Source organism: Amblyomma maculatum, chromosome 2 (genome assembly GCF_055883805.1).
Source record: "Amblyomma maculatum isolate TAMU_Amacu chromosome 2, ASM5588380v1, whole genome shotgun sequence".
Classification (NCBI taxonomy): Eukaryota; Metazoa; Arthropoda; class Arachnida; order Ixodida; family Ixodidae; genus Amblyomma; species Amblyomma maculatum.
This window is the reverse complement of record NC_139345.1, coordinates 10,879,764-10,896,354: the sequence shown is the minus strand read 5'-3', so window position 1 is coordinate 10,896,354 and position 16,591 is coordinate 10,879,764. Positions and strand designations below refer to the sequence as shown.

Below are 16,591 nucleotides of genomic sequence, written 5' to 3'. Positions count from 1 at the left end.
TACACCACCGCACGCGTTTCCAGTTAAATGCGAAGACGGGTCCAGCGTGCTTTCTCCCCGTCCAATCTCTACCGGCGTAATTGAAAATTCGAGACGCGAACGATGTCTCTTCGTTTCAATTTTTCCTCCTTTTGGGGAACCGCATTTAAGCAGAAACTCAAGATAAAAAAAAAAGGTGCTCGGTTTAGTATCTGTCTGCATGTAGCTCATAGAAAGGTGTATGCACACTTCCTAGCTCTACCAAAAATCTTCCTAAGAGAGACAATATCAACTTTAAGCTATGTATCACCGTCTACCCCTTCACTTTCTGCGCTCCCGCGTGAACTTTCGCGGAGAGAGCCACCCGTGTGCTCTCCCAAGCGGAAACTTCTCCCGTTGATCAGCATTTATAGGCCGGATTAGAGCGCTCGTCGACTTTCGCTTCCGCTAAATCTGTGCTGCGGTTGGGGAGCTCCGAAATTAAAGCCACGCACCAGCGCTCGAGCCGAATTCGCGAAACCCGCTTACGCACAACAATCACGGTATGTGCGCACAATTCACAGCAAGAAGGCATTCAGACTTCAACCAATCACAATAACAAAAGAAAAATAACTGGCTCATCGCATCTTATGACGGGCCACTTCAGCACAAATCCAGCTCTGGATGAAATGATGTCGGTTCTCACCGTCGCTATGTTGCACCGTTTTAAGGAGACGGCGTACAGCCGTTCGCCATTTCGCTACGTATGTACTTTACTCACATCGCACGTGGTTCCCGCTTCTTTGCGCCCGAACGACGGGGGCGTCTCATCGTTAAGGCATACCGCACGCGAAATTAGCCGCGCCTCGTGCGATGCCAGAGACGCCGGTCCCGCCGCCTTTCGGACGGCCGAGACGGGAGTGCCTCTGTGCACGGACGATGGTGCTGCACTCACCCCGACAGGGAGCTCAGCGTTCCGAGGTAGACCTTTACTTTGGCCTCGTATGAGACGACGATGCCGAAGAGGTTCTTCCTGGCGTGGTCGGAAATGCTGCGAGGAGCAAATGTGTAAATGTGCGCACCGTTAAGCATGTATACTCTCCATCAGCGCAAATACTGCGCTTATCATGGCTTGTGTGGACGAGAGAGAGAGATTGAGAGAGAGAGAGAGAGAGAGAGAGAGAGAGAGAGAGAAAGAGAGAGAGAGAAAGAGAGAGAGAATATTTAATTCAGTAGGCAGTTTTATCCTTGCCGACTTCTTGCGAAACTGTGATGCCTTCGGTGATTATTGAATACGTGGTAAATTAGCAGCACATATATCTCGGGGCATTTAAGTGCTGCATCGTAAACGGGTCAGCGTGGGATGGCGCAGGCTTAAGCAAACGAAAAATTAGCGCAGAAAACTTCTATCGCAACATTCCTTCAATAGTTACCAACCTTTTTTTCTCGAGAAGCTAGTTGATATCTAGAGAATGTCACAATTCCTGCAAATTCTTTGAGACCCGTCAGCTGACCGCCTTCCCTAGTGACTTTGTGGCCTTATATTCAACAGTTTCATTTGGTAGACCGACACAAACTCACTGCTTCTTTGACTTCATATTTTATAGCTCTTTGTCTTTCATACCCAAATATGTACCGAAATATCAAGCAACTTTGCTCATACGTAGTGTGCATTTGTCGAAGGCTTTTTTTTTTTTCATTTGCCTTCGTCCGTGTCGTCTTTTATGATTTTTCATTGAACGCAGCGAAGAGGTCCTGCGTCGCTTTTTAAACTTCCCGCCTCAATAACATTACTGGCTCTTCAGTTGTACTACGCTACTGAATTCCAGGTACAGGCATCGGGGCCAGTGTGTGTACAGTACGCTAAATTTTGTTATTTGCATTTGCTTACATGGTAGAAGAAGCGAGGCAGTGCACGTCGTCGCCCTTGTAGCTCTCTACAAAGACGCCGTACTTCTGACGATTCTCCTCCAGGGAGGGCGTCACAGACACACTGCGCTCCACCACAGAGCCGGGAAGCACAGGGCAGTCGTCCTTGCTGCGAAAGGGCCGCGTTACTTATTAGCACGCCGCCCCAGGCGAAGGCAGTGGGAAAGTCTGGCACTATGCTGACGCTAGGGAGAGCTTTAATCTTCGTTGTTCTAATGTTTATGCACCGTAATGTTGCGCGAACTTTCTGGTATGTTCTGTATTGCTTTTTCGCGTATAAGGTAATGAACGCAAACTTCCACGAACCTTTGAGCTGGCGTTTACTCGTACTTAAGCGTGAACTGGTGACACTTCAGGCTGCTTAAATAATTATAGGTTATGTTATGGCAGAGTGCAGACAATATGCTACGATCAGCTCAGTCGAGTGTCGATAGCTTTCTACATTATCTTAAAATGAAATTTTGTTCCTGTAATTTAAACGGCATCTAAAACAAAACGCATTGTTTAAGAACGGCAAGCAGAAAGTGAGACGATGTTTGTGTTCGTGGTTATTTTTCGTTACATTTTCAAAAGGCTTTTTCATGCTGTTATAATTGGCAAATTTTCTTGGCTATACCTATCGCCAGAACAAGCCGTCGCGCCATCTCTAGGTAGTTACTGCATGACAGTGAAAGGGCACGTGTGGCAGTCTATATATATATATATATATATATATATATATATATATATATATATATATATATATATATATATATATATATATATATATATATATATATATATATATATATATATATATATATATATAGACATGGATTGCTTGTTACTAATGGGCCAGAGTTAAATTCAAACAGGATGTCACACAACTTTCCCGATTATCTATTTTATTCCAACAGTTTCGGACGGTGGACCGTCCTTCTTCAAGGTAGAATTAAGTTCTACCTTGAAGAAGGTAGAATTCTACCTTGAAGAAGGACGGTCCACAGTCCGAAACTGTTGGAATAAAATAGATAATCGGGAAAGTTGTGTGACATCCTGTTTATATATATATATATATATATATATATATATACAGTAAAATACCTCTTGAACGAACGAACGTCACTTAAACGAAGTATTCAGTTGTACGAACTTTATTAATTTCCCCCGCCGAAGCTCCATTAAACGCTTTGCAAACGCCCTTCATTTTAACGAAATTCAATTGTTGTTCATTTCAGTTCTACGAACATTTTCTATAACGTCATCCTGCGTTTCCCACGTCATACTGAGTATTTCAACCAGAACAACGTGCACTTTTTACTGAATATTTTGAGAAACATATTTTATTAGCGCGTGACGAAAGCTGGTCGTCATTTAGCTCTAAGCTTAACTGGCTATCTAAACAAGCTTGTATCCATCAGAATCACAGCTATCTTTGCATGCTTAATTAGATCCACAGTCATAGCCACCCATAGCCACAACTTCAGCCGTACAAAGCTTCTTAGCTCCAAGAAAGGCGTACGTATACATAGTGGTTAATTGTGATGCGCAGAAGGAATGATTTGGTTGGAAGAAATGAATGGCTCTGCTGCCCAGCAGACCGCTGCGCCTGACGAGGTTCACGGCAGCTTGCACACAGTGACTGAGGCAAAGGCCACTGCACTCCTAAGTTCAAAAGTGCTGCGCAATTTCAGTTCAGCGAACTTTCACTTTAACAAACGTTTTCCCAAGGTCCCTTATATATATATATATATATATATATATATATATATATATATATATATATATATATATATATATATATATATATATATATATATATATATATATATATATATATAGGGTGGCGCTGGTGTTCGTATTCAGACAACATTAATACCGAAGAAAGTAGCAGGGGGGACAGCGGCCGATGTAGCTCAGTTGGAAGAGCACCGGACGCGATATTCGGAGGTCGTGGGTTCGGTTCCCACCATCGGCACGTTGCTTTTCTTCTACTTTGCGTTTAATTATCGTTCCCCTGAACAGATTACATTACTAATTTATGTGATTATCGAATAAAAATAAAAAATAAGGACATAAATTACAATCACCAATGCTTTCCTTGGCCTCGCTGACTGTTGGCTTCTTTCCTTCATATATATATATATATATATATATATATATATATATATATATATATATATATATATATATATATATATATATATATATATATATTTGACAAAACATCTTACCGTGAGAACTGGATGTCGCACAATAACACGGAGAGTAAAATTTATCTGTCTTTAAAAAGGTGCAACTACCTCCGCAGCCCTCATTCAGCGCACTTGTCACCGACATTATTTATTTATCTTTACTTTATTTATTTATTTAAACATACTGCAGCCCTATTGGGCTATTTCAGGAGCGAGTTTGGAGGGCATGGTGTCGGGAACAAAGAACACAACATTGCAGAATAATAGAGGCAGCATGAACAATACAAACCATTGACAAAAACAAAAATACAATGCATTGCAAAAAAAAAAAAAAGCTCTTACAATTCAATAGTCGTTGAAAATGTGTTTTGTGGAAGAGAACAGGTAGCACTAGGCAACGAATTCCGGGATTCTATAACCCGAGGAAAGGAGCTGTATTTAAATGTGTCAGTGCGTGCAATATAGGGCGCGATATTGAGGTGATGGTGTTAGAGATTAGATGGCTTAGCAGGAATTAGGTAATTGTCCGAAGAAATCCGGAAAGAAAAGTTAATAATAAAATGCAGAAATTTCAGTGATTCCGTGCGTCGGCGATCAGAGAGGGGTTGCAAACCCACTGAAGAAAGTGATGCAGAAGGTGAAAAATCCCTATCACACCTGCGGCATATGGAGAGAATCGCTTTCTTTTGAATGACCTCGACTTGATTTATGTCACATTGTTTGTAGGGATTCCAGACGCAGGAGAAGGATATTCTAGTAGCGGTCGGATAAATGATTTATACAGTAGTATTTTAGTATCTCTTGGGGCTGAGGTTAATGTGCAGCGAAGATAGACTAACGTTTTCAGTGTCTTTGATGCCATTAAATCTATGTGTTTGGACATACTGGGAGTGATAACGAGACCAAGTTATTTATATTCATTGACGCTGCCAATGAGAGTATTGTTAACTTTGTAGGTAAGAACAGAAGGCGACGTTAGTGAAAGTCATAACGACGGTTTTACGGATATTAACTGTCATTTGCCAGGTGTTGCACCAAGAGCTAAAGTCATAAAAAAAATTTTGAAGCCATAAATGGTCATTAAAACAGGCACCTGTAGAAATAATACGCAGTCGTCAGTATACAAACGTAAATTGGAAGTTATGTTGCGAGGCAAATCATTTATGAAGATCAAGAAAAGTAACTGACCTAACACGAAAACCTTCTTGTACTCCTGAGGGCACTTCTGCCACCCTGAACTTAGTTCTGTTAAAGGACACAAATTGAGCCGGATTGGAAAGAAAACTAGATATTCAGCTGAGGCGGCGGAGATCATTAAGAATCGCGTCAAGTTTGCACATCAATTTGGAGTGAATCACTGTATCGAATGCCTTTGAAAAGTAAGTGAAGATTGCGTCTATTTGATTGCCCATGTCGGGGTTAGTACAAATGTGTGTGAATCCATTCAGTTGCGTCAAGGAGCTGAATCCGCTTCTGAAACCATGCTGAACATTATTTATAAATTGATGTGACTCAAGGTATTACATAATATGTTTGTAAATAATGTGTTTTAAAATTTTACAGGAATGAGAGATTAAAGAAATGGGCCTATGATTAGTTATATTGTGTTTGTCACCGGCCTTAAATAAATGAACTCTAAGCCATTTTCCAGGATGAGGAAACTATTAAGGTTGTGAGAGACTTTCGAAATATGGGAGTAATGTAACGACATATCCATAATGAGTGCTGTACTAGAAGTAAGTTCGGGATGCCGTCCGGCCCAGCAGACTTCTTAATTAGCATCAGTGAAGCTCTGCCCGAGCCAGATCCTTCGGCGACGGCTTCTACTTAGTAAACTGTTTAGCGATAATTCTGTGAGTCATGCTATCCTCTGAACTGCTTTTTTCACAGAAGACGATGTGCACTCGCCCCCCCCCCCCCCCCCCCCCCTCCACTTTTTTTTTCTTATCAACAAAGATAATCATGATTCTCGAGCCCCTCTATCCTTATGATCAAAAATGGAGCTTGCATCTAGCTAGGTCGCTTACGTCTTGCCTTGCGGATCTAAGCTCCCCTCCCCTGTAGAAGCATGAATAACGTACCGCTGTTACAGCGAGGACACGCGAATACAGTGTGCGATGCACGAATACGCTAAGACGGGAAATACGCAGATCAATGGCTTCCGTGTCTTTTTAGGCACCGTTCTTTTCCCCTCCTTGATTCCCCGTACCAAGATGAACCACGTGATCCCTATAAGGCGCAAGATCGATTATAACGCCATTCGCTTCATGTTGGAGCTTGCGCCTAATACAATACAACACCTGTGACATGCCTGTGGTGCACAGGTAAGACAACTGCTCGCTTACCTGCCGTTTGCCGTGGCAATGCAGACTTTCCACCGGCCTGTGGAAAACATGCAGATGTCCACGACTTGCAGAACTGCGTAGGGGAAATTAAAACACGAAATGGCATTCTAAGCGCAATAAACCTTGCAACACTTTAGTCTTTTTATAGGGCTAAGCATTTTTCAGCTCTTAACGTCAGTAGGCTTATAACGAGCATTAATTACGCGAAGATCGTAAAACGAGGGGACGTTTTGGCGATCATCCTGCCGTGTTGTAGTTAAGCTGAGCATTCATTATATAAAAGTATCGAGGGGTAAACTTACTGGAGACTTTGATGTGTTTCACCGTCTTTTGCGACTGGTTCTGGACGTTCACTTTGACGACGATCTCCTCGCCGTGAAGGTACAGCTGACAAAAGCAAAATACAAAAAAAATGTAGTAACCAACAATCAACACATTGGGCATCATCTTTGGTGACGACAAATGCACATTCTATTTCTTTCTACGTAGGCGATACGTCATTGTTTTTGCTGACATATGCTCAAAGGTTCCAGCTTAGCGCTGCGTCATTGTTTTTCTTTTTACTTGTCGTTTTTCTTTTGCCTTGCGAAATGGGCAAACAAATTTATGAAATGAGCCAAGTGCATTAAAAAAACTACGCCGTGCTTAAATATAGCTACTTCACTGCACCGATCAGGTAAATGCAATGACTACTTTGAAGTTTGTGAGTCACGTTGCATCGGGAGCAACCAACAACACGTGTTCATACATCTTTTTTTTTGTCTTCTCTATGCGGCATTTCTTTATGCTCCCTAAAGCACGGAGTAATGTAAATGCAACAGGATAGTTAAGCGGGCGAGTTGGCGATCCATCATCAAAAAACAGCGCGAGCAAAAGGGGACGAAAGGAAGAAACCACAGGAACAAGTTTCTTCCTTTGGTCCCCGTTTGCTCGCGCTGTTTTTTGGATGATGTAAATGCAACGTTTGGGGTTACCAATTTGCCATTCTTTGAGCATCGTTCAGAGTGGTTAATACTTATATCCTCCCCCCCCCCCTAAAAAAAACAAACAAAAAAAAAACAGCAAGAATGTCAAATTGATTCACAAATTTTAATAACAGGAGAAAACGTTAGTGCTTGGGAAAATTTCCTGCTCATTATGTACTGAGAGAAACTGCGCCAAGTACGCGATCACTACAGCGGCGGAATTTGACCCCACATATTACACGAGCCTAAAATGACGCTGCTGGCGACGTCGCAGCAACGTTGCCGCTACATTAGTCGCGTAGTGGTGATAACCATTACCGCATAGAGGTGAAAAAGAAATATGTATGTGTGCATGTGTGTGCGAGAAGAATATTCTGATGCGCGACACTAACGTGGTTCTGATCCGTTTATATGCCCACGCGTGCATCACTGATACATTTACCCTCGTTAGCCATCATTACAGTTTTCGGGTCCTCTTCCGAGTGTTACGGAATATTTCGCACCCTCACCATGAACGCCGGGAAGGACATTTCCTGCTCTGCTTTAGAGTTGCTAAGAATCAATGTCCCCCGTCTCGTCTCGCCGACGCAACGAGTTCTTACTCGCTGCGATTAAGGGCGCGTTTAGTGGTGCCCAATCTTTATTTTTACGAGCCCACGAAAGCTGGGTATCCCGTGTCGCGTAGTGGGTAAAAAAGACGGGCCTGCAAACCGTCGCCGGTGGGTCGAAATGAAAGGATCGTTAAGAGTTCGTCATTAAGGCCGTAAGTCGACGAGATAAAAAGAAATAATATCAGAAAAAAGTGGGGCAGGAAGATACAAGACGCGAAAGCATAACACAGAGGCCGAAGAACAGGCTGCATTCATTATTGCAGCTCGGCTAACGGCCACAGGGGAACGGCTTCCTTCCATTAGGTGCGGAATGCGGTCGCTAGGCGACCGGTGTACACAGGGGCCCTGCACTGTCTAATTGTGGCTCCCTCTGCATTCGCGCACCTCAGCGATGGGAAATGATCGACCGCACGTTTTTAGATTTTTTTCTGTTATATCACCGGCTTCCTTACGTACGGCGAACACGTGACGACATTGATAAGAAAAAAAGAAAAAAAAAGAAATAAAAAGAAATGAAGGTGTTTCACGGGATTTGATGAGTGCGCACCTCGTTGCCTCGTGGTCTCCGGCGTTCTTTTTGTAGTCAAATGGAAGACTCACTTTGCATGACTTGTACATATACGAGGGCTTCTGTAATATCGTCGCACCGAAACGCAGCTTTAAAGGAAACAGCATTAGTGGCGTCACATTTTGACTCTTGCTTTAACAGAAACATCGTGTCATATATGTAACTGCTCGGTGTGCTCACTAGGTTTCTGATCTCCTTGAGAGAAGGTTGCGCCACAAATGCAATCCTAACATTGTCGCTTTTGTATGCCGGCAGTTTAATGCTATAGCCGACTAAACTAAGCTCCCTGATAGATCAGCCTTGTCGCTAAAAACTTCTGGGCAATGTCTCGTCATGATGATTCACGACAACATAGCAGGGATGCAGTAACAAAAGGACGTTGCTCTGGGCGTGAGTTACGGCGTTCTGTGACTACAGCGGCACAAAAAATAAACTCTGTTCCGTCAAAAGGTCATATACATTTCTTTGTTTACATGATTAGGTATCCTTCTTAATTACTAATTCCTCTGAAAAAAAGCGGTAATAGGATTCTAGTCTATTTGATGGTGGAACCGTGATTAAGACGTAAGACCCATTGTGTTGTGATATGAGTGCCGCATACTCAATGAGGAGGACGAAGACGGTCCTTTCTCTGGGAAGCTTGAACGAACAAGGGAGGATGAAAATGCAGACTGAGGCAGATATTACGTAATACCAAAAAAAAAAAAAAAAGACTTGATAATGAAGCTGGTCCCCAAAATAGCAAGTACTAAATGCATAATAAAAAGCCACAAGATGAGGAAAAGGCCGTCAACGCGATAAAAAAAGAAAATTGGGTTTGTCTAAAGAACCAACAGAATGTGCATGGTCACTAAAGGACAAGTATGATGGAAGAAAAACGCAGGGACAAATTTATGCGGTAAAAGGAGCGAGCTGCAAATCATTAAATTATTCAGGTGACGTCAGGGTGCCATTTTGTGGTGTAGAGCACGCACGGCTTCAGCAGTGCAAATGTTGCTAAGCCGATAAGGTATGCCCGCAGCCTTTGGCCGTGCTACATGCACTATAAAATCGCCGCCACTATGACATAGGGGCGCACCCTTTATTCCCAGGTCATGCTGAACAGGGATGCCAGATAAAAAAAAAAAAGAAATGAAGCTGAGCGTTAAGCTCTGAGATAAAAACGCTCACACAGGTGACTCAGAATGAGGCGCCAATGCCGGATCTTGATGGTCGCTTAGATAAATAGGCCATTTGCCGGTTTGCGAAGCGAAACGAATGAGCTCACTGCGGCGCTTCTTAACTACAGTGTTTAACGTTCACGCTTAGGCAAGCAATCCTGGGCCCGCTTGCACAAAACAATCTTAAGACTGACTTTTCAAGAAATTCATCAATTTCGATATGTAGCATACAGAGCCATTGCAACAAATTCCGGGGTTGTAAAGGTACATCAAGTGTTATAGTGATGCATTTTAGCGGGCTACTCTATATCTCTATCTGCGAAAAAAAAACAAAGAAAAAAAAAACAAGCAATTTATTCTTTCCAAGGAATTGCGGTTATTTAATCTGCCAATTGTTGAGGTTTGGACGCCTGTATGAAATTTTAGATATTTATAAAAAGTATCTGGTACGAGATAACTCTCGGTACGATTCCATTGTCAAACAGCAGTTTTAAGACTAAGTTTTGTTTCAGCGCGTCCGTATCTAATCAAGCAACTTTATTTTTTTCTGAATATAAAAGAAAATGATGAGGTAAGTGTTAATAGCGGTGAAAGATATTTCGGCACAGTCGTGCGTATGATTAACGTGCATGCAGTCAAGGTGAATAATTGATGTATCGCGAAGCGCTATCAAAGTCGTGCGACTTCTACGCCATGGTCACGCTCTCTCCACCCGCCCTCTGTGAAAAGGTGGCTTATTTAATCGCGATGAGCCAGCCACCATGCGCACATTTTCCTCGGTTCCGTTATCACCGGATAAAGTCATTCCGTCTGAACCATGCTTCGAACACGACAATAATGATTACACGATAACTAAACGAGCCATGAACCATGAAGTAACACACTTTATTTTTTGTGGTTTCAATATTCAAGATTACACATGAAAAATACCAGGTCGCCCCTTGAAGGCAAGCTCACTTTGTAAAATGTTGGAGTCGGCATGGTGGCTGAAGATATGTATAGTTAAAAAATAATAATAAATAGTTTTTAAAATTTGTTTCGTTGGCTTTCCCACGTTATAAATTAATAAAATGGCGTTCCTAGAATTATTTGCGCAGAGAATACTCATGCGGTTTATGACATAGAAGATGCTAACGGTGTTTCTGGGGCAACACCGCTTGCGGCGGCGCCACGTGATGAATGCGCAAAGTGGGAAAGCAAACTTGAAGAGTGTTCGAACACAAATAAGCTTTCTTATTTGGTATCTCGAACCATGTTGCAGATCAGATGTTGACAAGTTGGTTCCCTTTGAGCATTGAAGGCTTTAGATGTCGTAGTACAGTGTTTTAACCTAAAATAAATTAAATAAATTCACCACTTAACCTTATTTAATAGCCATTTATTGTGCTATATCACGCAAAATAACGTCCGTTTACCTCAGATTCATTTGCATAGGCCACAACGACGTGTCTTTCACGGGCATAGAAAATTTATATCACATAATCCGAGACATTTGGTGTGTATTCATATTATTTGCTCATTTTTATCCATGCCTACGTGAAAACAAACTAAAAATTAGCGCTGAACTTCACATAAATCTGCTCAGCGGTTGCCAGAGAAAAACGCACTTCGCTATATGGAGGCCAACGCCCTCACCCGCGCGTCACTCGAAAAGGTCTGCACACAGCTTCGTTAAATCACGAGCAACGTCAAACAGGCGGCGGCGGTGATTTTCGCGCTTCAAAAGTTCTCCGCGTACCCCTCCTGCCTGACTCCGGGAGCGAGCCTCGCTTTCTGCCCAGTGACTCCGACAGTAGCAAGCACCGAATGCGAGTCAGGCGGAGGCTAGCAAACGGCTGCACTCCGGCGGTGACTTCGTGCTTTGGAAGGCATACAATCAGACACCGAAAGAAAAAATATATAATCGAGAAGCGATGGGCAGAATACCTATACGTCCGCAACCAAGCTAGAGGAGCGTAAAAAATTTACTCAGTTCTTTTGATGTGCAAATGAAGGGGGAGGGATGGAGCGGGGGACGAATTCTGTGAGACGAATTTTCGTGTACACTTCGCACGAAGCAAACAGATGGGCCGAAGTTAACCGGTTTCCACGCGGGCGATCATACAAAAGCGTCCGAGAGTAAGCAAGAAGCTCGCTACGTGCGCAATAGCGCCAGTAACAGCTCAGCGGGTGCCGCCGCCATCATGGAGTTTTTTTTACCTCCATGCCGCCATTGGACATCGGTTGGGGCCGTTGTCCGTCTCTCCGCAGCACACAACGCTCTCCCCTCCCTCTCAGGTCGCCCCATTTCGTCTCAGCCACGGGGAGACATTCATTTCCATTTGTTGGCGTGCGTGCGCTGCGCAGTGTTGGCCATTGCGGCGGCTTGTCTCGCACAATACGAAGGCACCATACTCTTCACGGGCGCGTTAATCGAGTCAGAAGCCCGCCAGTGCCGCGTTCGCCGCAATCAGCGCAGTACTTCACCCCGAACGAGACACACGCGCCGACGTTTCCCCCAAGGAGACGGAGTCCATTCCGCACTCAAGTCCCGCGTCTACCAGACCATCGTGCAGCGCTGTGGAAGGCATGCAGCTACGTAAAGCTGACAGCAGCCACTCAGGGTCCAAATCGGGTAACGACTTAAAGAAAGAGAACATATTGCGTATCATACTTGGAATGCTTATTCTGACCGAAAAGTGAAGACCCCAGCTGATCGTCACTGCGCTATCACATACATATGAACGGGTTTTACCATGTGCCGCTGACGCCAGCTATTTAGCTTGCACAGTGTTGCACACTTCTTGGTGGGAGGGAATGTGGTTTCTTGCTTTTCCTGTGGCGGCGGCTGAGCTGCGCTCGCGCGTGTAAATTGCGTGCGAACAATTAACGAAGCATTCGTTCTTAGACGACTGTCCTTCCAGTCTCTAGGCGGCGAGCTCGCCGAAGCACGCCCACCGCCTGCGCGCACACATCTGTTCACTCATGATGATCCGCTTCGCTGATTACGCGGTGCGCTGGAGGACTTAATGTCCCAGCTGCTGGGAAGCGGCCGACTTTTTTGCGGAATTTGTCTGCTCGCTTTTGCTGCTAGTCGCCGTAACACCAGAGTATATAGCTGGCAGGTGCGGCGTTTCGGGCAGTAATAATGTCGGTAGGCAGGTCGGATGAAACTTCTTGAACCAGCCTGCACGGAAAATGACGGCCGTTCTGGTTGGTCATAAATGTAAGGTGCGGCGACGTGCATTACCATACGTACCATAGAGGGTCAATGATAGGTTGTATATTTCATACATTTTAAAAAGGAAAAAAAAAAAAAAAATGTGACGCAGACGAAAGGTGAGGCCCTAAGGCAAGACGGGGGTTAACTAACAACTGATTTTATCGCACCGGATCATGGACAGGCGGGTCATAAAAACAATTTAGCAGAAATATGCTCCATGGTTCCTAGGCTACGAAAAAGTGCTATGATCGAAGCATCGAATGCGGTTCACCGAGCGTAAACCTGAGGTTATTTATGAGACATGCTTCAAATGCGGGGCTGTTCGCATTGGCCAAACAGGCGGTCGCTTCAACAAGAGTGCAAGGTCTTGGAAGATGCTTAGAGACAGAACCTGCAAAAAATTGTCAAATAGAACACGCACGCACCCCCCCCCCCACCCTCCCACCCCCCCCCCCCCCACACACACACACACACACACACACACACACACACGCGCGCGCGCATACACACACACACACACGCGCACGCGCATACACACACACACACACACACACACACACACACACACACACACACACACACACACACACACACACACACACACACACACACACACACACACACACACACACACACACACACACACACACACACACACACACACACACACACACACACACACACACACACACACACACACACACACACACACACACACACACACACACACACACACACACGGAACAGAATATTTCTGCTTAATTTTCATACTTCTATTCATCCGTTTATTTCATGGCTAAATGGCATAAAGGAGCAAACCATTTCAGATTTCAAAGCTGGTATCGACAGTGTAACACCTTCTCGCTTGCTCTGGGAGGACATCTCTGAACTTGCGACTCTAGAGCTGCATCAGCAATGCTGGTGTGAAGTGGAGCTTGGAGGGGATAAAGGTAGACAAGCCAACCTAAGAGGCTACATTTGTTAACAGTAATTCCCGTTCATGATGTCGAGCCTCCTAGTAAGCGCTTGATTATAACGAAAGGAAGAGAGTGTGTTCGAGAGCAAAAGTCGAATGTCTACTGCTCATCTGTCTCTGCATGCTATACACTGCTGACCTCTTTCTCGAGGCTGGCCTCGACCACCAACTTGCCGGCGTTGAGTGGGAAGTCCTTGGTCAACGTGGCCGTCCGAGGGCCCAGGCTCATGGGGCGCGGCGTGGTGGCGAACTGAACCTTGCGGATGCTGATGTTCACGCAGCTCCTGCAAAATACACATATTCGGTGGTCACCACTACTATTCTTGCATGCATTGGCTGAATCCGCTACAAGAAAGGTTACAGGAATTCGAGTTGCGGGTGTGCTTAGGCGTAATGAATGTAGAGGTTGGGAAAGCAGCTGGCCCATACCCTCGCCGATGCAACAGTTGCATTCTCTAATATTGACATTCTAAAACTATTGCACTTTATGTAAGCCGCCGACATACGTGTTGATTTGTTTTTAACATTCACAAATTTGTATTTTACACGTGTTGGTATATGAAAACGAAATACACTTCACGCAACTAAATATTCATGAATGCCATTTGCTAAAAACTCACGTTAGAATACCGTCATTAATTCGACGTGTTCGACTGCTTTGCTATTTACGCTGAAAACTGAAACTTGCACCACAATTTAATTTTAATTTTACTTAAAATACGTGAGGCCAGAGTCAGAATACACCAGTGTAATCCGGGACTCCTTTTAAATTGGACTAACCCAAGGACATCAGGCAGTGCAGAGGAGAGCGGCCAGTTTCATCCTATTAAATGTTTCATAAGAGCGCTCAGTGCCACAAATGCTCATGTATTTGCTTTTACGTCCTCTAGCAGATCTGCAAAAACTAGCAAAGCTCAAAGCTTCATTGTTATTACCCAGAAAACTGCTTAATATAGACACAACTCATTACTTATCTTTATGGGGCGAAATAATTTACGAAGACATGACTACAATTACCGCTCTAAAAAATCGCACAATAATTCATACACACATTAACTATACTTCTTAGGATTACAGCAGAATAGAATTCTTTGCCAGCTGCTGCCTTGAAATCCGACTCATTGCATAGCTTGAAAAACCTAACGAGATCACGTGAAATGCATATTTACATACGCTGTAAGACATAAGGAATGTTTATATCATAGCTCCTCAATACTACCAGTTGCAAAACTTCCCCTAGGGCCCATGTATAAAATAACGGCGGTTTTGATTGGTCAAAATTCGGGTGTTTACGAATGGTGGCGGCACCCGCGGCCATTAAAGGAAACTGCGTCTAAATTCTAAACTTTCTGATTGTTGAATAATGCACAACCATTAAGGAAAATAAAATTAGTTGAAGACTTTCAGCAGCAAAAGTTATTAGGATAACAGCCATATATTTGATTAAGATGGAAAAGAGGAGAGAAAAATTTGATTTTCAAAAGGTAATGGCGGCAAAAGCAAAGAGCTTCCAGATGGCGCTTCCAGATGGCACGACAATTCATAGACATCCGAAAAACGCGTACATAATTTGGCCACCTTTTGAAGCGGAGTTTCCCAACTGGTATAATTCAAAAGCTCTGGTTTATATTGCATTTGGATTCTCTTTACTAAACACCTGTCCCCGCTGTTGTGAGAAGCGTAAGAATGCTTTCTTCCCTGCACACCGAGCGGCCTTGACTGGCCAACCAGTATTAAAAAAAATAAAACTAAAATAAAACCACGCGAGTTACATGTTATGTGATCCGTATTGGTGAGTTGTGCAGAGAGGTGGATATTGTGTATATGTCCCAGCCTAATGTTCCGAGAGATATCTGCCTAACAATAACCAATCAACTTTTCAATTTTGCTTTAACAGGCGACAGTACAACACCAGATTTAATGCCGTCAACGTCAAAGCCGAGTCTCCTTTTTTAAGGTTTTCGTAACTGGCGATGCGGTTCGAAAAAATTATGGAGCTTTAACTCTCCTAAACCGAGATACAAATCGAGAGCTCGCAGTGTCATACTAAGTTCAAGGTTAAAGATCGTTGACGATTTTGGTCAACGCAGTGTTAAGCAGCCTATTAAGTTTAAACCAAGCCGAAATTTCATGGCTTCAAGGTCAAACTATTCCACACGATGACCTTGGCCAAATTTTATGTGATGTAGCTCTCGTTCTGTTACCGAATAGCAAAATGTGTTTCCAATAGTTCGTTGAGCTAGTTTTCCTGCAACGCGGTTTGGCTTCGCATATGCTCCACAATACCTCCGAAATACCCTCTTATGCCCAACCATAAAGGCAGCATCGACTCTTCTTGCCACAGTAAATTGGTGCATATGTTTCATGTCCACTGTGTGCTTACCCTGACTTTCGCTATCTGAGGAGGCTCGAAACCTAGTGGGCGTCGGTGAACTCGCGTGCGCTGTGAAGGCGATCTAAAGCCTTTTTGCGTAAATGGGCAGGGCGGTCCTCCGATAAGAATGTGAGAATGCGCACTTGTTTTGCCTTCCTAGACATATGTATTCTAACGGGCCTTTTTTATATTGTTGAGCCTCTTGGACAGGACGTGTTCAGCTCATTGTACCTGTCACTCACTCACTCACTCACTCACTCACTCACTCACTCACTCACTCACTCACTCACTCACTCACTCACTCACTCACTCACTCACTCACTCACTCA

At 43.8% G+C, this 16,591-nt stretch overlaps 1 protein-coding gene across 1 annotated transcript in view; it reads right to left on the bottom strand.

Moving 5' to 3' along the window:
- The window catches only part of LOC146197928 (phosrestin-2-like), a 323,106-nt gene that overhangs the window by 5,011 nt on the left and 301,504 nt on the right, over positions 1–16,591 (bottom strand). The window contains exons 6-10 of the mRNA XM_084593205.1: positions 14,028–14,172; positions 6,709–6,793; positions 6,407–6,479; positions 1,850–1,996; positions 914–1,009 (exon numbers count right to left, since the gene is read on the bottom strand). Of these exons, the coding sequence (XP_084449331.1) occupies positions 914–1,009; positions 1,850–1,996; positions 6,407–6,479; positions 6,709–6,793; positions 14,028–14,172 (546 nt within the window). The remainder of the gene's footprint in view (positions 1–913; positions 1,010–1,849; positions 1,997–6,406; positions 6,480–6,708; positions 6,794–14,027; positions 14,173–16,591) is intronic.